Source organism: Neoarius graeffei, chromosome 12, assembly GCF_027579695.1.
Source record: "Neoarius graeffei isolate fNeoGra1 chromosome 12, fNeoGra1.pri, whole genome shotgun sequence".
Lineage (NCBI taxonomy): Eukaryota > Metazoa > Chordata > Actinopteri > Siluriformes > Ariidae > Neoarius > Neoarius graeffei.
Genome location: NC_083580.1, coordinates 79637555 through 79658700, shown reverse-complemented (window position 1 = coordinate 79658700; position 21146 = coordinate 79637555). Strand labels below are relative to the sequence as shown.

The 21146-nt window shown below is 42.3% G+C and overlaps 1 protein-coding gene across 7 annotated transcripts in view; it reads right to left on the bottom strand.

Moving 5' to 3' along the window:
• sgcd (sarcoglycan, delta (dystrophin-associated glycoprotein)) overlaps positions 1 to 21146 on the bottom strand; it is a 410547-nt gene that overhangs the window by 83319 nt on the left and 306082 nt on the right. For all 7 annotated transcript variants that reach the window (XM_060936506.1, XM_060936508.1, XM_060936507.1 and 4 more), the window contains one exon: positions 19639 to 19740. In XM_060936506.1, the coding sequence (XP_060792489.1) occupies positions 19639 to 19740 (102 nt within the window). The remainder of the gene's footprint in view (positions 1 to 19638; positions 19741 to 21146) is intronic.

Sequence of the window (21146 nt, the reverse complement as noted above, 5' to 3'; positions counted from 1 at the left end):
CATTTAATCGACCCCACAAATGTGATGCTCCAGAAACTCAATCTGCTCAAAGGAAGGTCAGTTTTATAGCTTCTCTAAAGAGCGCAACTGTTTTCAGCTGTGCTAACATGATTGTACAAGGGTTTTCTAATCATCCATTAGCCTTCTGAGGCAATGAGCAAACACATTGTACCATTAGAACACTGGAGTGAGAGTTGCTGGAAATGGGCCTCTATACACGTATGGAGATATTGCACCAAAAACCAGACATGTGCAGCTAGAATAGTCATTTACCACATTAGCAATGTATAGAGTGGATTTCTGATTAGTTTAAAGTGATCTTCATTGAAAAGAACAGTGCTTTTCTTTCAAAAATAAGGACATTTCAAAGTGACCCCAAACTTTTGAACGGTAGTGTAATTTCAGACTGAAATCAGCAAGCGCCCAGCACAGCCAGATAATTCTCTTGTGAGGATAAAAATCACACTCATCCAAACATGAAAGTAGTCTTCAAAGTGTGTGCGGGGTTTTTTTGTTTGTTTGTTTTTTTAACTTGACCCTTTCTTTCGATGAGGTTGTCTTGGCTCCTGTTATGTTCAAGGCAACATGTTTTGAGAAATCCAAGCAGTACTACTTGCATGCACATGAAATCTCCTCACCCAGACTTAACCCCAAATTTGTTTCTCAGGCCATTAAAGCGAGATACAATTGTGAACTTTCTCCGTCATCCAAAATTCATTCATTCATTCATTCATTCATTCATTCATTATCTCTAGCCGCTTTATCCTTCTACAGGGTCGCAGGCAAGCTGGAGTCTATCCCAGCTGACTATGGGCGAAAGGCGGGGTACACCCTGGACAAGTCGCCAGGTCATCACAGGGCTGACACATAGACACAGACAACCATTCACACTCACATTCACACCTACGGTCAATTTAGAGTCACCAGTTAACCTAACCTGCATGTCTTTGGACTGTGGGGGAAACCGGAGCACCCGGAGGAAACCCACGCGGACACGGGGAGAACATGCAAACTCCGCACAGAAAGGCCCTCGCCGGCCCCGAGGCTCGAACCCAGGACCTTCTTGCTGTGAGGCGACAGCGCTAACCACTACACCACCGTGCCGCATCCAAAATTCAACTTTACGAAATTAATAATATAAAATTGCATTCTAATGCTAATAAGAACTTCAGAACACATGGTATTATCCTGGACACTGGTATCCTGGGCAAAGCTTTTTCTTTCAGAGAGAGTCCAAGCACACCAGGACGATGAATAATGAATGGTATCAATTTCAGATCCCTCCAAGGAGCCTGGGTTTTTATAAATCAGGATCTTATAACTATAACATGTGCTGCACTGGGGGGGAAATCCATACTACAAATATAAAAATTCATGAAAGTGATGGAATTCAATCAACAGTTCAATCATTTAAAGGGGATATGTTTTGATAATACTCGAATGTATAATCTGTTATACTGTACATATTCAATATGATGTGAGCAACAAATTGCAGTATATTAATATTCATAACATCAGTAATAAGTCCATACATATAGAAGACAATGTTCCGTTCATTTTCTTGCCTTAGATGGTTCTGTCGCGTGCTTGGGTCCCCATTTAGCACCAGAGACTCATTAATGCCCCTAGTGGTCAAACATCAGAATTGCAACAAACTTGAATAACCAGTGCACTGAACACATCTCCAGAACAGCACTGCCCTGCGTTCAGGACTGTGACACCAGGCAGTGCAGGTCCAGAGCAAACCAGATCATTGCGTTCACTCACCAGTCACCACACCAGCCACAAACTGTCTCACTGGCTGCCCTCTGGCACACATCGCTGCTCCATCAAGGCCAAGACGAAGACTCTGAGAAGGAGTTTCTTCCTCTAGGCCATACAAACCATACACCACACTTCTAAATCGATATAACGCACATCCTGCACTGATTTCACACACTACAGCTCTTTGCAGCTCAAAACTTTTAGTTCCCTGTATTTATCATATATTATTGTTATTTTATTAATTTGTGCTAGCAGCGCTGGTGCAAATTGTTACTCTCACTCAGGAGCTTTCTACTTTCTTCTTCTTCTTCTTCTTCTTCTTCTTCTTCTCTGAACATTTTCTAGGATGCTATTTCTCCCTCAGTTTTAAACCAATCATCACCAAATTTCACATGAATACCACCTCTGGGCTGAATTACGTTGCTATGACTTTTGGTACTGATCTGGATCACTGATCTGGAATGATCCATAAAGAATGGGATTTTTTTCAATCACTTATAACTCTGTCAATTTTCATGATTTTTTTCAATTAGGTTTTTTTGTTCAGGGCGACAGGGCACAACTTTTCCTTGACCTTCAATTGACAGAGGTCAGCTCACGCAAATTACTGTGACTTTATTCACAGTTTCTAGTTATTATTGCACTTATTCTGCCTGTAGCATTATATTTCTTTCTTTATTTAATTTTTAAGCAGCTTTACATTTGCTGTTTGTACAATTGCTTGTGTCAATTCAACACAATATATAATATGAGAAAGAAAATTTACCAAAAGGCTTAGGACAATTATATATAATAGGAACAAGAATTTGTAAATGATAATTACTTCAATTATTGATGTAAGGTGTGAGTGGCTGTTGAAATAGTATAAATTTCCGTGTCAACAGCCACCCATGTCATATTAATTTTTTATTTTTTGTTAGAACAAAAGAACTATACAAATATACATTTTGGCTCAATTCACTAAATACACTATACTTATTTACACATAACTCTATGCATACTTACGCTAACAAAAACACTGAGCCTATAACATCGCAATATAATTTTTAGGGTATAAAGAAAAATGCTTATTGTGGATTTAAAATAAGATGATTTTTTAAGGCTGATTTAAATAATGGAAGTGATCCTAAGTTTTTGATTCTTGTTAGCTCATCCGGCCAACAGGTGATGAGTTTATGCCATCATGTGTTGTCTGTCATCCGTCTGGCGTTGTCCACATTTCACGAAAATCGCTTCTTCTCTCTCAATTTTTAACTGATTTTTATTCTTTTTGGCAGGAAGGCAGGTCTGCCTGGGGTGCATATGGCTTCTACCCAAATTTGCATATAATTGCAATCAATAATGAAGATATGGAGTAATTAAGCCCTAACGAGCAGTTTCCACACAAATCGCTTCTTCTCCCTCAATTCTTCACCAATTTTGATTCTTTTTGGCATGAAGGTAGGGGTACCTAGGGTGCATATAACTTCTACCCAGATGTGCTTAATTACAATTATTAATGAAGTCATGGGCTAATTAAGCCTTAATGAGTGAGGGATTGGTGATTGGGTTGCGCATGTGCATTCTGTGCTATGCACTTCCTGGTTCCCAAGTTGTTTGCGACGAGTCTTTTTTCCACGAGTGTTGGCGTTAATTACTAATCTTTATTTTTTCTACAAATAATTTTCCAGTATCCTCTTAATTTTTTTTTACTGTACTTTCGCTTTCCTTTTTGTACTTTCCGCTTTCGCTTTCCTTTTTCTGTTTTTTTCTCTCTTTTTTGGGAAGAACGCAAAGACCCGAAGCTTTCTTTTTTTTTTCTCCTCCTGTGTAAAGACCACAAGCGGAGGCCATCCACATTGGATCTGCTTTAATATCAACAGATCTTCGATTAAGGTATGTGAATCCTTTCACCATGGCACATCTTCAGCCTGTTCAGTGTGCTGAGTGCAGGATGTTTAGTCATTCTTCCTCTGTCGCTAGCGATAGCTTTATTTGTGATAAGTGCAGATTAGTTAGCTCTCTGACGGAGAAGATTATAGTGTTAGAAGCGCGTATCCAGGCTTTAGAGAAGGCCAGTGAGAATGAGAACAGTGTAGTTTCTGTAGGGGAAAGTCTGGATGCCCTAGGTGGAGTTAGTAATCCCCCAACTCTGGCATTAGAGCCATTACAGCGGGGCGAATGGGTGATGACTCGGCGGCATAAGCGTAGAGCCAAAGCTACCGCTGAGGCTCGCCCACGGGAGCACCACTCCTCTCCGCGTCACGTGTCGAACAGGTTTGCTCTCCTTAGTGATGCACCCACTGAGAAACCTGAAAGAGCTCTGGTGTCAAGGTATCAGTAATGTTAAATGGTGCATTACGTAGTCAACTGACTATACAGGAAGTAACGCGAAGGTTCGCACTGAGGGATGAGAGTTCAGACATGTAAGATTCATGTGAGTAGTGAATAAAGACGCAAGTCGAATTCAATAAGCTGTGTTGGCCAACAGTTTATCTGACATGGTGTCAGAAGTGCTCTAGGATAGAACACATGCTACAATGGCGAAGTTTAAGCCGCCGGAAAACTTCAACTTCGAGAAACCCGGAGAATGGCCGTCATGGAGACAGAGATTCATGCGATTCAGGTCAGCCTCAAAGCTAAGCTATGAAGACGGAGATGTCCAGGTTAGCATGCTAATTTACGCAATGGGCAACGAAGCCGAAAATATTTTCAAGACATTCAACTTCACAGAGGAAGAGGATGAGAATGAGTATGAGACTGTGTTGGGGAAATTTGATGAGTATTTCATACCAAAACCAAAACTTTTACCAGAGGCAACAGAAACCAGGTGAAATGGCGGAGACATTTATCCGAGCCCTGCACGAGCTGAGTGAGAATTGTGAGTTTGGAGATAAGGAAAACGAACACACGAGACAGATTAGTCGTCGGGATAAGGGATAAAGAACTGTCCAGAAAATTGCAGTTAACGCCGGATTTGACCCTCGAAAAAGCAGTGCTTATGGTGAGGCAAGCTGAAGAGGTAGCACAACAGATAATGCAGCAAGAGCAGCAAGCGCCGCTGACCGTGCAAGCAGTGAAACAAAAGATATTCGTGAAGAAAGGAGGAAAACCGCAGGCAGAGAGGAGCGAAGGACAGCAGCACGGCTACCAAGGGGAGAGCAAGTGCAGTTGGTGCGGTAAGGAAAACACAAAAATGCAGCCAAATGCCCAGCTATGGATTCGAAATGCAGGAAGTGCGGGAAGAAGGGGCATTGGGAAAGAAAATGCTTCACAAAGACTGTGAGGGAAGTTAACCAGAGCAATGAAGAGGACGAAAGCTTCTACCTCGGTGCAGTGAGTAAACAAAAACATAGCAGTGCAGAACGATGGACAGAGCAGATCCACATAGGTTACACGCCAGTGAGATTTAGAATAGATATGGGAGCTGACATCACCATAATGAACCTGGAAACATTCAAAACACTCAAACCAGAAAGAAAGCTGGAGTCACACCAGGGTCCATTAGAGAGTCCAGGAGGAACACTGGACATTATGGGACAATTTACTGCTAGTATGTTACACAAGCAAAGAAAGCACATTTTCAACATATACGTAGCAAGAGGGCCTACAGTCAGCAACTTGCTGGGCAGAGACACAGCAGTAGAGATGGGGCTAGTAAAGCAAGTACAGCAAGTGAAGGCAGCTTCTGTCTACCAGGGGACGATGAAGACTGACCCGGTGAAGATACACCTATGAGAGGATGCTGTTCCACACGCCATACACACAGCCAGGAGAGAGTCCCACTGCCACTCCTACCCAAAGTCCAAGCTGAGCTGCAGCGCATGGAGGAACAGGGCGTGATCGTCAAAGTGACACAACCAACAGAATGATGTGCGCCAATGGTGCCAGTTCTAAAGCCGTCAGGCGCAGTCAGAATCTGTGTAGGGCTCCAGAAGCTAAATGAAAACATAAAGAGAGAAACTTACCAGCTACCTACCACAGATGAGATGCTGGCCAAGCTGGCTGGTTCCACCATGTTCACCTCCCTCGACGCTGCCTCAGGCTTTTGGCAGATACCGCTGCATGAAGAGAGCAGAATCTTAACCACATTCATCACACCTTTCGGGAGGTACTGCTTCACCCGCCTTCCGTTTGGGACCAGAGATATTCCAGCACAAGATGCATGAACTGCTAGAAGGCCTGGAAGGAGTAGCAGGGTACATGGATGATGTGATTGTGCATGGTAAAGACAAGGCCACACATGACAGACACTTGCAAAGCACACTTGAAAGGATGGAGCAAGCAGGCCTTAAGCTGAACAAAGAAAAATGTGTTTATGCACAGCTACAGCTGCATTTCCTGGGCCACATAGTGGACGCCAACGGGATAAGAGCAGACCCAGACAAGGTGAGGGCCGTAAGAGAGTTACAGGTGCCCACCAATGTCCATGAACTGAAGCGTGTGATGGGCATGATTAATTACATGAGCAAATACATTCCAGACATGGCAACCGTTGCAGGCCCACTGTATGAGCTTCTATAGGGGAAGACGGCCTGGACCTGGGACCAGCCACAGCAGTGAGCATTTCAGCGCTTGAAAGAAGCCCTCGTCACCTCGCCTGTACTGGCCCACTACGACTCACAGAGACTGACCGCAGTGTCAGCAGATGCGAGCAGCTACGGGATGGGAGGAGTCCTTCTCTAGCTGCATGGAGAGAGCTGGAAGCCAGTAGTGTACTGCTCCAGGAGATTGTCAGACGCGGAAACCAGGTACGCGCAAATAGAGAAGGAATGTTTGGCGGAAGTATGGGTCTGTGAAAGGTTCCAGAAATACCTGGTAGGCATGGACAAATTCTGACTCATAACAGATCACAAGCCACTGGTGACACTAATAAATAGCAAAGACCTAGACACAGTGCCCGTGAGGCGCCAAAGACTCATGATGCGGTTCATGTGTTTCAATGCTAAGGCAGAGTATGCACCAGGTAAAACGTTGGTCATAGCCGATGCACTTTCGCACAGCCCGCTGAAGGAGAGAGACAGCACCACGGAAGTGGTCATTGCATGCCACATGAATGCAGTGACCCACAGCTGGCCTGTCTCACAAAGCAAGCTAGACAGGATCAGGACAGCCACACAGGAGGACCCGCAGCTCCAGAACGTGAGAAAGCTGATCAGGGATGGATGGCCCAAATGAGTGAGTAGAACTTCAGATAGTGTTAGAGACTATTTCATGATGAGAGACTCAGTGTCTAAGTGTGAAGGCCTTATCATGCTGGGCTGTCGCATTGCAATCCCGCAGGCCTTGAGACAAGAGATGCTAGACCGCATACACGAGGGACATCAGAGCCTGTCCAAGTGTAGGGAACGTGCACAAGAAACTGTGTGGTGGCCGAAGATGTCAGGGGACATTAAACGGAAAATTGAGACATGCCACTTTTGTCATACAAACCGGCGCACTCAGCGCAGAGAACTGTTACAGTCGACACCCCTGCCTGAGAGACCTTGGCAAAAGATAGCCACAGACATTTGTGAATACAAATGAAAACAATACCTAGTGATATCAGATTATTACTCACGATATCTAGAAATACTACATTTACCTACCACAACAACAGAACAGGTAGTAAGGTCAATGAAGACAACATTTGCCAGGTTTGGCATCCCTGAGCAGATAGTCAGTGATAATGGACCTCAATACATCAGTGATGCTTGGAAAGAGTTTTGCAGGCAGTATGACATTGAGCATACCACATCCAGTCCGCACAACCCACAAGGCAATGGGCACGCGGAGCGCACAGTGCAAACTGCCAAACGCATACTGAAGCAAGCCGACCCCCTATTGGCTTTAATGAGCTACCGCGCCACGCCAACCACGTCAACTGGAGTGAGCCCGGCAGAAATGCTCATGGGGCGTAAGATTCGCACAACACTGCCGTCCCTAAAGAAAAACCTGCTTCCAAGGCAGCCAAACCAAGACCTCATCTGTCACCGAGATGAAGAAGCCAAACGACAACAAGCATTCTACTATAACCGGAGACACGGAGCAAAGGACTTACCACCCTTACACACGGGTGACCAGGTCCTGTCCAAGCTGGATGGGGAGAAGGTGTGGAGAGGCCGATCATCCGTGTTGCAGGAGTGTGGTACGCCATGCTCATACCAGGTGAAGTCGCCAGGAGGAGGAGAGATGAGGAGAAATAGGCGACATCTTCAACAAGTGCCGCCGATGACGGAAGAAGAGAACACAGACACTGGGCAATCAGCCACAGAGCCAGAGAAAGAAACACCCCAGCAAGGCTCTGACCAGGGACTGTGTGAGAGTAAAGTTAATATCAAGTTTATTTGTACAGCGCTTTTAACAATAAACATTGTCGCAAAGCAGCTTTACAGAATTTGAACGACTTAAAACATGAGCTAATTTTATCCCTAATCTATCGATCATCTTACATGTCTGAACTCTCATCCCTCAGTGCGAACCCTCGCGTTACTTCCTGTCTAGTCAGTTGACTACGTAATGCACCATTTAACATTACTGATACCTTGACAGTCCTAGTCCTAGAGTAACACCTGAAGGACTGACAGTGACCAGGTTTGGTAGAGTTATTAGACCTGTGAAAAGAATTGACATTTAGTTAAGTAACTCATAACACTGAAGTTAAGTTTTAGTTTGTGTTATGGTTTACATTTTGAAGTAATCTGAGCAGTAGCTTAAAATTTGAGTTATGTAAAAGACAAGTGAAAAAAGGGTTCATTCTTATTAAGGTGTCAAGACCAATAGGAAATAAGGTTTACTATTACTAAACTTAATGTTGTGACCCCATGTTCTAGAAGTAAAATAATTTGAGGGGAAGATGTCAAGGTATCAGTAATGTTAAATGGTGCATTACGTAGTCAACTGACTAGACAGGAAGTAACGCGAGGGTTCGCACTGAGGGATGAGAGTTCAGACATGTAAGATTCATGTGAGTAGTGAATAAAGACACAAGTCAAATTCAATAAGCTGTGTCGGCCAACAGTTTATTTGACATCTGGTTATAGGGAACTCTGTCATACGGCAAGTGAAATTAGCTCAGCCTTTAGGGGCACCAGCAGCTTTAGTCAGGTGTATACCGGAAGCCAGGGTGCCAGACATAGCAGGTAATCTTAGGGTCCTAGGTAAGCACAGGTTCTCAAAGATAGTTATCCATGCAAGAGCTAATGATATATGCCTTTGTCAGTCTGAGGTTAATAAGAGTAACTTTGTAGAGGTGTTTAAATTAGCGAAGGTGATGTTTGATGCTGTAGTATGCTTTGGCCCCATCCCAATGCAGTGTGGCGATGTAGCTTACAGCAGGTTATGGTCGCTGAACTACTGGTTGTCCAGGTGGTGCTCTGAAAACAGTGTGGGCTTTATAGATAATTGGGCTAATTTTGAGGGCACTGCTGGCCTGTTAGGGCAGGACGGGATCCATCCCACTCGGGAAGGTGCTGCTCTCATTTCCTGCAGCATAGGTCATAGTCTCAGAACAGGCCTAGTTCATTTCTGACAATCCAGAGCCAAGGCCAGGGAGCAGACAAACAGGCTAAACCGACTGTCTGCTTGCTGCACAGAGTTGTCGCTCAGGGTCATTTCATTTCATTTATTTGTTTATTTAGATGGGACAATGCGTATTAAATAAACACTGCATACATGAGATATGCACTGTAAATACACCAGAATTAGCAAAAATGCTAAATTCCATCCATAGTCCCCAAACAAGAAACATAAAACGCTTAACAATACAAGTTCATAAAAAAAAATCACAATCACAATAGACCAATAAATAAAAAAGCCAAAACCATATAAATGTGTACAATGTACAATCATGTACACACACATATAGGTACATGTGTATACATGACTGCACATATATCGGTTATATAAACATATGAACAAACTCCCCTGTGCGTGCAACATACAGTTACACGCACAAGGGAGATCCCAGACTGAACATGATTACAGATGCTCACAGGTTTGTTTGTCTAAGATCCAATCTGTAAGTTGTACTTTAAAAGTCCCAAAAGACAGACACTCTCTGATATTGATGGGTAGCTTATTCCATTCCAAACATCCCTGAACTGATAACATGTTTTGGGCAAATGTTGTGCATCTAAATTGCACCTCACAGTCCCCTCTTATGACAGCTCTGGTCCCTATGCTCCTATCTGACTGTTTTTTTAATGAACTCTTCCAGGGGAGGCGGGTACAATCCATGTAGGGATTTATAGATCACACATGCATGTTTAAAAAGCTTAAAATTGTCAAAACTAAAAAAGTCATATTTTTCCAGGATGTTGCAATAATGGTATGAATATGTTCTTTTATCAAATACCTTTAGGGCTCTCTTGTAAAGTTGCTCAATTGGTCTGAGAGTTGTGACACCTGTGAAGGACCAATTTGAGAAGCAGTAGTTGATGTGAGACAAGATCATACAATGCAGGTATGCCTTGGCGGCACCGGTTGTTAAGAAGGGTCTAATTTGTTTAAAATTCTGCAGATTAAACTTGATGGTATTTGAGATCTTCTTGATGTGAGTTTTAAATGTTAGGGTTGGGTCCAATGTCACCCCGAGATACTTAAACTGTTTTACTAGGTCAAGCTCCTCACTCCCTAAAAACACATTGGATCTGACTGCTTCTACTGACTTCTTGGAAAAAAACATACACACGGTCTTTTTGGTGTTCACAAGCAAACATGAGTCAAGTAGCCAGTCATGTATCGTTCTAGTTCCCCAAAAAAAGTGGCCCAACGAGCTGAACGACTTCCGACCGGTGGCACTCACTTCACATCTGATGAAGACGATGTGCTCTTCCTCAGCCTCCTCAGACCCCAGGTACAACATGTCCAGGACTGTCTGCAGTTTGCATACCAGGCAGGTGTTGGTGTGGAAGACGCCATCCTCTACCTGCTACATCAAGCCCACTCGCATCTGGATAAGGGAAATGGCACAGTGAGGATCCTCTTCTTGGATTTCTCGAGTGCCTTCAACACCATCCAGCCCCTACTGCTTCAGGACAAACTGAACAGGATGCGAGTGGACCCCTGCCTGGTCACCTGGATCTCCAGCTACCTCACTGACAGGCTGCAGTACGGCAGGCTGAAGGACATCATGTCTGACACTGTAATTAGCAGCACTGGAGCACCCCAGAGCACGGTGCTGGCCCCTCTTCTCTTCACCCTGTACACCGCGGACTTCTGCTACAACTCGGAGCTGTGTCACATTCAGAAGTTTGCTGATGACACAGCCATCGTTGGGTGTATCAGTGAGGACAGAGAGGAGGAGTATAGGAGCCTGGTGAGGGACTTTGCTGTGTGGTACAACAGGAACCATCTGCAGCTCAACACCTCGAAGACCAAGGAGCTGGTCATTGACTTTGGGAGGTCCAGACCAAGGTCACGACCAGTTCTGATCGAGGGAGTCGAGGTGGAGGCTGTGGATTCCTACAAGTACCTCGGGCTGTGGCTGGACATCAAGCTGACTTGCAACACCAATCACTTATACAGGAAGGGACAGAGCAGGCTATACTTCCTTAGGAGGCTGCTGTCCTTTAACATCTGCAGGAAACTCCTGTGGATGTTCTATCAGTCTGTGGTCGCCAGTGTCCTGTTTTACACCGTGGTATACTAGGGGGGCAGCACATCCAAGAAGGACACATCCAGGCTGGACAAACTGATCAGGCAGGCCGGCTCTGTGGTCGGCATGAAGCTGGACTCTCTGGTGACAGTGGCAGAGAAGAGGACTATGGACAAACTATTGGACATCATGGACGATGCCAGTCACCCTCTGCACACCGTCATCAGCAACCAGAGGAGCCTGTTCAGTGACAGAATGCTCCTTCCCAAGTGCAGGACGAACAGACTCAAAAGCTCCTTTGTCCCTCACGCCATCAGACTGTACAACTCCTCTCTGGGGGGGAGGAGGGGTAACAGGAGGACAGAGGACGGGAAGGAGCAGTAGCCTAGCCTAACAATAAGCAATACCGGACAATGTGCAATATAAAGTGCAATATCTTTCCTGCTCCCCCCCACACACACACACACTTACCCTAACCCCACTTCTCCCCCCCTTTCCCCCTCCCCCTTCCTCTCTTCCCCATATCTTATTATTTTATATTTATATATGTAAATACTTAATTTATTTTAATTTATCTAGAGGTTTTCTCGATTTATTTTCTCTGTTTATCTGTAATGATGCTGCTGGAATCTTAATTTCCCTGAGGGAACCCTCCCAAAGGGATCAATAAAGTTATCTAATCTAATCTAATCTAATCTAATCTAATCTAATCTAATCTAATCTAATCTAATCTAATCTAATCTAATCTAATCTAATCTAATCTAATCTAATCTAATCTAATCTTGAATCCTGGTCAACACAGATGTCAGGACTAATGCAGCCTCTTTGGGGGTTTTACCATGACATACAATAACCACATCATCTGCATACGTACATCTGGGAATATACGGTATGACACACATCTGGCAGATCATTTATGTACAGTGAGAACAGTAGTGGCCCTAAAATAGGACCCTGTGGTATTCCAACTGGACAGTTACGGTAGGCAGATTTAACACCAGCAACACTCACGCACTGTTTCCTATCTTGCAGATATGATTTAAACCACTGCAAAGCTGCAGGTGAGAAGTTAAAATGACTTAGTTTGGACAGAAGAATTTGGTGTCTAACCGTGTCAAATGCCTTTTTAAGATCGAGGAAGACAGCAGCAACACAAGAACTCCTATCTAACAGCCTTTTTACCCTCTCAATAAAATAAAAAAAACAGTTTGCTGACTCTGTCGAGCGGCGCTCACGAAACCCAAACTGCATAGGATGCAGGCAGGTGTGGCCTTTGTCAAGATGTTTAATAATTAAGTCAGCTATCCATTTTTCTGCTACTTTTGAGATCACAGAGAGAATGCTGATCCACTACATCGAGACTGTGTCTGTTCCCTGAGCTCAACAAAAAAAGTAGAAATACTCAGAGTTTGTTCCAGTAACCTAATCAATATAAAATTAGATCATACTGACTGTACAGCTGCTGCCAGCACCTTTGATCTAAAGGTGGGGCTATTAAATATTAGATCTCTTACATCTAGAGCGCTAATGGTTAATGAACTCATTACTGATCAGGAGTTTAATGTACTTTGTTTAACTGAAACATGGATTAAGCCAAATGAATATATAGCATTAAATGAAGCTAGTCCTCCTGGATACAGTTATATACACCAGCCTCGTCTAACTGGCAGAGGAGGAGGCGTCGCGGTTATTTATAATGATTATCTCGGTGTAACACAAAAGCCTGGTTATAAATTTAATACATTTGAAGTTCTTCATACTCATATAATGTATGTAGCCTCGAAAAATAAGTCTACCCAGTTAATTCCGTTGCTTATTATTTACAGGCCCCCGGGGCCATATTCTGAGTTTCTTTCTGAATTTGCAGATTTTATCTCAGATCTGGTTATTTCCTTAGACAAAGCTTTAGTTGTCGGAGATTTTAATATTCACTTCAATAACCCAGAAGACCCTTTAAAAACAGCATTTGTATCCATTTTAGATTCAGTAGGGATTAATCAGAATGTCATAGGACCGACCCATAATGGTGGTCACACCCTCAATCGAATACTAACATTCGGGTTAAACGTAGAAAATATAGTCACACTTCCACAGTCTGAAGTTATCTCAGATCATTATCTCATTCAAAATATGTCTGAGTAATAATATATGCACCTCACCACGCTACTGTATTAAACGTACATTCATGTCAACTACTGCACAGAGCTTTATAAATGATCTCCCAGAGTTATCAACTTTGATTGGGTCACTGTCAGCCCCTGCAGAACTTGATCAGGCAACTGAATGCTTAGAGTCAACAGTCCGCCATACTTTAGATAATGTAGCTCCTCTTAAAAGGAAAATGGTCAGAGACAAAAAATTAGCACCCTGGTATAATGATCACACTCGCACTTTAAAACAGACCACTCGAAAATTGGAATGTAAATGGTGTCAAACAAAATTGGTAGTGTTCAAATTAGCGTGGAAGGAGAGCTTCCTGAAGTATAGAAAAGCTCTTAGTGCTGCGAGATCAACATATCTCTCCTCCCTAATAGAAGATAACAAAACTAATCCTAGATTCCTGTTTAATACTGTAGCAGAATTAACCAGGAATAAGTCCACTATCAACACATGCACACCTGCAGTATGTAGTAGCAACGACTTCATGAATTTTTTTAATGACAAAATTGAAAATATCCGACAAAAAATTCAAACTACTAATTTAAGGTCAGACAATGTAAGTGACCCTGCAGTTAACAATATAACTGTATCAGATCAGCAATTAGAATGTTTTACTCCCCTAAAAGAAACTGAATTACTTTCATTAATCTCGGAATCAAAAGCCTCAACTTGCGTACTAGATCCTACACGTCTATTCAAACAGAGAATACCTGAAGTCATTGAACCGCTTCTAAAAATAATAAATTCTTCTCTTACAATTGGCTATGTACCCAAATCCTTTAAACTAGCAGTTATCAAACCCCTGATTAAAAAACCTGACCTTGATCCCTGTCAGCTGTCCAATTATCTGCCAATATCAAACCTCCCCTTTATCTCCAAGATCCTTGAAAAAGCTGTGGCACAGCAGTTATGCTCATATTTACATAGGAATAACATCCATGAAATGTATCAGTCAGGATTTAGACCTCATCATAGCACAGAGACAGCTCTGGTTAAAGTAGTAAACGACCTACTGTTGGCATCTGATCAGGGCTGTGTCTCGCTGGTTGTGTTGCTTGACCTTAGTACAGCATTTGATACCATTGATCATTCCATTCTTCTGGATAGACTAGAAAATGTTGTGGGAGTTAAGGGAACGGCTCTCTCCTGGCTCAGCTCTTATTTAACTGATCGTTATCAGTATGTTGATGTAAATGGTGATTTTTCTAGACATACTGAGGTAAAGTTTGGTGTTCCGCAAGGTTCTGTCTTGGGTCCACTGCTTTTTTCTTTATATATGTTACCTCTGGGTGATATTATTCATAAGCATGGTATTAGTTTCCACTGTTATACTGATGACACACAGTTGTATGTTTCTGCAAAACCTGATGAGAGACACCAGCTTAATAGAATTGAGAAATGTGTGAAGGACGTTAGACACTGGATGCTTATTAACTTCCTTCTGCTTAACTCTGACAAGACTGAAGTACTTGTACTCGGACCACATGCAGCTAGAAGTAAGTTTTCTGATTACACAGTAACTCTGGATGGCCTTTCTGTTTCTTCACGTGCAGCAGTAAAAGACCTCGGAGTGATTATTGACCCCAGTCTTTCATTCGAAACTCACATTGATAACATTACCCAGATAGCTTTCTTTCATCTCAGAAATATTGCTAAGATAAGAAATTTAATGTCACTACATGATGCGGAAAAACTAGTTCATGCTTTCATTACCTCCAGGTTGGATTATTGTAATGCCTTACTGTCTGGATGTTCCAATAAGTCCATAAACAAGCTCCAGTTAGTTCAAAATGCAGCAGCAAGAGTCCTTACTAGAACTAGAAAATATGACCACATCACCCCTGTCTTATCCACACTGCATTGGCTCCCAATCAAATTTCGTATTGATTATAAAATACTACTATTGACCTTTAAAGCACTGAATGGTCTCGCACCACAGTACCTGAGTGAACTTCTGGTCCTCTATGACCCGCCACGCCTACTTAGATCAAAAGGTGCAGGCTATCTGCTGGTACCTCGTATAGTGAAGGCTACATCAGGGGGCAGAGCCTTTTCTTACAAAGCCCCACAGTTATGGAACAGCCTTCCAAGTAATGTTCGGGAATCAGACACAGTCTCAGTGTTTAAGTCTCAGCTGAAAACCTATCTATTTAGTCAAGCCTTGTGTTAATGGTGTTTATGAGGTAAAGGTGTAGATCTGGAGGGTCCTCAGACAGAGTGTTTTGGTAAACTGGGATGTATGGATGCTGTCAGTCCCCACTCGCTTGCTCACTCGAGTTTGTTGATGGTGTAGTGGCTGTTGCTTTATGTCCCGGGGCCCCTCATGCCTGTGTTACCTTCTGGCTCTCCCCTTTTAGTTATGCTGTCATAGTTAGTTGCCGGAGTCCCTGCTTGTACTCAGTGCAATATGTATACTGTTCCTACTTATTCAGGTGACATTGGGCATACCTAACAACCCGTGTTCCCCCCCCCAAAAAAAAAAAAATCTGTCCCTCTGAGTTACAGGTCAATCCTGAGATCGAGATGCTGAACCTCTTCTGCTCCTCAGACCTGCCTGATCCATCCTGGTGCCCTGTATCTGGTTGGAGTCTCATCACATCGCTCCTGTGGAGGACGGCCCCATGAGGACAGTTGAAAGTCACACTTGGAAGATGCTCTGGACTCTTACAGTAATGCTTTTATGGCTGAGGACTACAGTTGACTTGCTAACTTTAGGACTGCAGTTGTCATGAACAGTTTTGCACTCAAGTTTCCATCAATGAGTTTATAACATCAACGGAACAGACTTCATGTTAAAACTGTTAATATTATAGTTAGGCTGTCTGTTGTTGCCCAAATGAGGATGGGTTCCCTTTTGAGTCTGGTTCCTCTCAAGGTTTCTTCCTCATGTCGTCTGAGGGAGTTTTTCCTTGCCACCGTCGCCACAGGCTTGCTCATTGGGGATAGATTAGGGATAAAATTAGCTCATGTTTTAAGTCATTCAAATTCTGTAAAGCTGCTTTGCGACAATGTTTATTGTTAAAAGTGCGATACAAATAAACTTGACTTAATGAGCAGTTAAACAAAAATCACTTCTTCTTGGTCAATTCCTCACTGTTTTGGATTCTTTCTGGTAAATACTGTAGGTCGGTATTTCTAGGGTGGATATTGCTTCTATATATAGCTTCTATATAGCTTACAACATTTATTGTGCAAGGTGGCCCACTTTTGATCATTCCTTCTGGACTAGACGGGGCCAGAGTGAGCTACGCCCTCATTGACGGTTTCGTGGGAATTCCTTCAGAGTTTGGCAGGTGGATGAACAATATTCCCCTTAGCTGAGAATCTGGTGTTGTAAAAATGTTGTTCGTTAGCCATCCTGACCAGATTTCTAAATAAATTTCTTAACTGTTTCTAAATGTTTGAGTTGTTGCAATGTCATTTCACTGCTGTTGGACATCTACTGTTATATACATAAATAAATCTATTGATGCTTGAATCCAAATAAATAGAGGCATGTTGGGGCAGGAATCACGCTGCCCCAGACTCGCATTATGAACATGCTCCGTGGAGGAGGAGCAGCCAGCTAGACGGTTCACACCAGGGTTTCATAAGTCAAATCAGGTGAATTTTAAACTATTCCACAGTTGCAAAATCTTGTTTTATTGCAAGTGAATCAAATAAATTTCTGCAAGCTAAGGCTGAGTGTAAGTGCAGACAGTGTGTCGATGATGTACAGAATTATTTCTATTGTAAAATATATTGTAAAGATCAAGAGAGAGAGAAATGGGGGGGATTATGGAATGGACATTGTCTGAACATCAGAAATGCATGTGCACTACACTGACATTGTTTCCCACTGAAAGGCTGCGAAAGAGAAGAAAATGTGTTTCTCTTTTTCTAGTGCCTGATTTTTTTTTTTTTTTGACTAGTTTCAGGGCTTTTGTGTGCATTTTGAGACTGTATATATTATTTCATGGTGTTTATTACTTAAATACAGTGTGTTACAGTTTTCCTGCCAATACTTTAAATACTAAAGCGCTTCATAATACAGAGATGAGGGAAGGGTTAATATTCTGAGCAAAAAAAAAACCCTTGGAAATTGAGATTAAAGTCATAAATCTCATCTCATCTCATTATCTCTAGCTGCTTTATCCTTCTACAGGGTCACAGGCAAGCTGGAGCCTATCCCAGCTGACTATGGGCGAAAGGCGGGGTACACCCTGGACAAGTCGCCAGGTCATCACAGGGCTGACACATAGACACAGACAACCATTCACACTCACATTCACACCTACGCTCAATTTAGAGTCACCAGTTAACCTAACCTGCATGTCTTTGGACTGTGGGGGAAACCGGAGCACCCGGAGGAAACCCACGCGGACAACATGCAAACTCCACACAGAAAGGTCCTTGCCAGCCCCGGGGCTCAAACCCAGGACCTTCTTGCTGTGAGGCGACAGCGCTAACCACTACACCACCATGCCGCCTAAAGTCATAAATTTACGAGAAAAATAAAACTCTGATATTCTCAGAGATTATAAATCTGACAGTTTGCAAGGAAAAAATAAACCTCAGAAATTCAGAGAATTAAAAAAAAATCTCAAAATAAATTTAAAAAACAACGTTGATATTCTCTGAGACGATGTTCACATGCTTCCCGGCTGCAGTGCATTCTGGGAAATGTAGTTAAAAATCTCATCTCAGCCGTGACATCTGGAGTGTGATGAGGTTGATTCAAACTTGAAAAATGAAACCATGTGGTTCCTTTACCTTGGGGAAAAAAAAAACTGTTTGTGTGGGGGTTTTTTTTGTTGCAAGTTTACAACTTTAACCCTTTGGTGACTGACCCCTTGAACATGGTTCCTCCAGGAACGATGACGTTTCAGTCGTCAAGACAACGGAAAAACTAAAATACAAGAGCATTTTGTTTTGTGCACAAGAGCATTGTGACGTATCTTTCTGTTTTTGTATTTTAGTTCTTCTGTTGTCTTGACAACTGAAAAGTCATAGTTCCTGGAGGAACCATTTTCAAGGGGTCAGTCACCAAAGGGTTAACCTTGGAGGGGTTTATTTTCTTGGAATATTAACCCCTCCCTCAGCTCCGTGGGAAAATTATATACATATATAATTACCTCCAATGGCCCTAATATGTCTATGAATGCTAGCATACACAAACTAAATGATTATTATTCTGTCTACATTCACTGGATATGAGCAATCACGTGCTCTGATTGGCTACTCTACTACTAGGATATCAGCTCATATACCGTGAGCTGAGAAAAAAAATGGTGGAGCGTGTTGCTGAATCAACCGAGGACAAAATAAAAGCTCTACTCAAAAACAAACCCCCAAAATATACAAAAAAATATGGAATGAAAGTATTTGATGATATATATATATATATATATATATATATATATATATATATATATATATATATATATATATAAAATTTTTTTCAAGAATTGTTATTATAGCATTTTTTTCACAAATTGCTCCTGTCATTTCATCATTTTGTTTACATTCTAAGTGAAAATGATTTTGTCAGATGTTTTGTATAAAGTTTTTATTGATCAAATTTACAAAAAAATTAAAATAAAAATGCTCCATTTCTCCAAATCCAGTGAATGTGGATAGAATAAAACAATTATTCCACTCAATCTTGGTGCTGCGCACCTCACTGGCTATCAGCTCATGTACGTCTCGATTTTGTGGAATAACTGTTAATTATATAAGCTACTAAAACTTGTTTCTTGATGCTTTTGGTCTCATGTGAACAGTTTCTCTAAGCAGATTTATTTCTGTGTTGAAAAGACTGAATTTGTTGCTTCATCTACAAGCTAATTTTTTTTCCATTCAAGAGAGTAAATGAGGTAAATAACAGACATATGTAGTCCGTCCTTCCTCATCATCCATGGATGGTTTGTTTCTAATCTCAGCGCCCCTTTGTTATTCAGTTCACTCTTTCTTGCTCCTTTCAGCTTTCACTTTTCACTCGTTCTTCTGCCTGCTTTGTCTATCGCTTTTGCTGGTAGACAGATAAGACCTGTGCCCCACATGTTATCAAGCCATCCATCCGCTCCACACTTTTGCTGATATCATAGTAGCTGTGTTCAGGATGCGACGGAAGGAGGGATGGAGGAAGGGAGGGAGTGTCTGGTGTTCATGATACTCACCAATCTGGACTGGATTTCTTTGGCATATAGAGGCTTGAGGAACTCTGAGTCACCTTCTAGTTTCAGACCTCTCTCCGTGATTCTCAAGTGACCCATGCCATCCTAGAGAGAGAGAGAGAGAGAGAGAGATGGTGTTTAGTGGCGTTCTTTATGTGCTCACCTGAAAAAAATTAATATAAAGCGACAGTAATTCCACTGAACTACTGGTGGACTTCGAATGAATGAACAGCATGCTTACTCATCATCATCATCATCACAACAAAAATCTTGTCAAGACTTTTCATCATCCCAATGACAGCAGCTGGCGTAATTAAATTGCATTCACAAACACACAGCTCGGCGATCCATCACTGCCTTACGTGCTCATGTGAAAAGAATCTGCTGTAATCTCTTCAGAAATCCTCCTTCATTACTCTTCGTTATTCATTAATAAGCAGCGCTAACGCATTGCACCGTGCTAACCACCGCAGGAGTAAACATGGAATAAACGTGCTGTGTGTGTGTTTAAGAGCTTTGAATCCAGCAGATGAAGCTGAACAAGTCCCTTTTAGATGAGAAGCTGCTCTTTATTTCAGCATGAGCATTGATGGACGCTTCAGGAAAGACGTGCCTAATGGATATCGAGACCTCTGATTCCCTTCGGACTCAAACTGATTAATCTGTCCATGCCAATCTTGTGCCTGGCATCTCTCTCTCTCTCTCTCTCATGCAAAATAATCCAACTCCAGCTAAATCTAAAAAGCAATACCGTTTTCTCCACACTAGCTCGAGCCTTCTTGAAACAAGGTGTTTCATGATAAATGTCTTTCCTCAGCTGTGCAAGCAAAGTGCTTCAGTGCTTTTTAATAATTAATTAAATATTTATTCACTATAAAATGCTTTTTCGTGCCACTTTCATTTCTGGACAAGCGCAGGTGTTTTGCGACTCTACATTTGCCCGTAAGCAAGCTGTCAAAATGGCAGCCATCTTACCCTTGTTATTGGAATTGTCGCTACACTTGGGTGTTTTGTTTTTAGCTAGCTAGTCTCCTTTACTCCGTCACCTTTAGTGCACCTTCATTTTGTCTTTTGCTCTATGTTCGATTGTTAGCTTGGTGTTCGCAGACTCTGGCTCTGCAGTGTCGGTGTTGGCGTTAATGTTAGTGCCTGGTGGCAGCCTGGATGATCGATGTATATCGATTTGATGCTCACAGTCATAAAATTAAGCCATGCGACAGTGCAAAGTGTACTGCGTAGGTGATAAAATATTCCCAAAAGGTTGTGCTTTGAAGCAAATTCTTTGATCATGTGATTGTGTATTTACATTGTGTTAATGGCATTTAGCAGACGGTCTTATCCAGAGCGACATACAACATTAACCCAGAGCAGCCTGGGGAGCAGTTGAGGGTTAGGTGCCTTGCTTGGATGTATTCTTTGGCATAAAATACAATATATTTTGACAACATATATAAATGGTATCACTAGATAGAGAAATCTTTTAGCTTCAAAATGATATATCAAACATAATT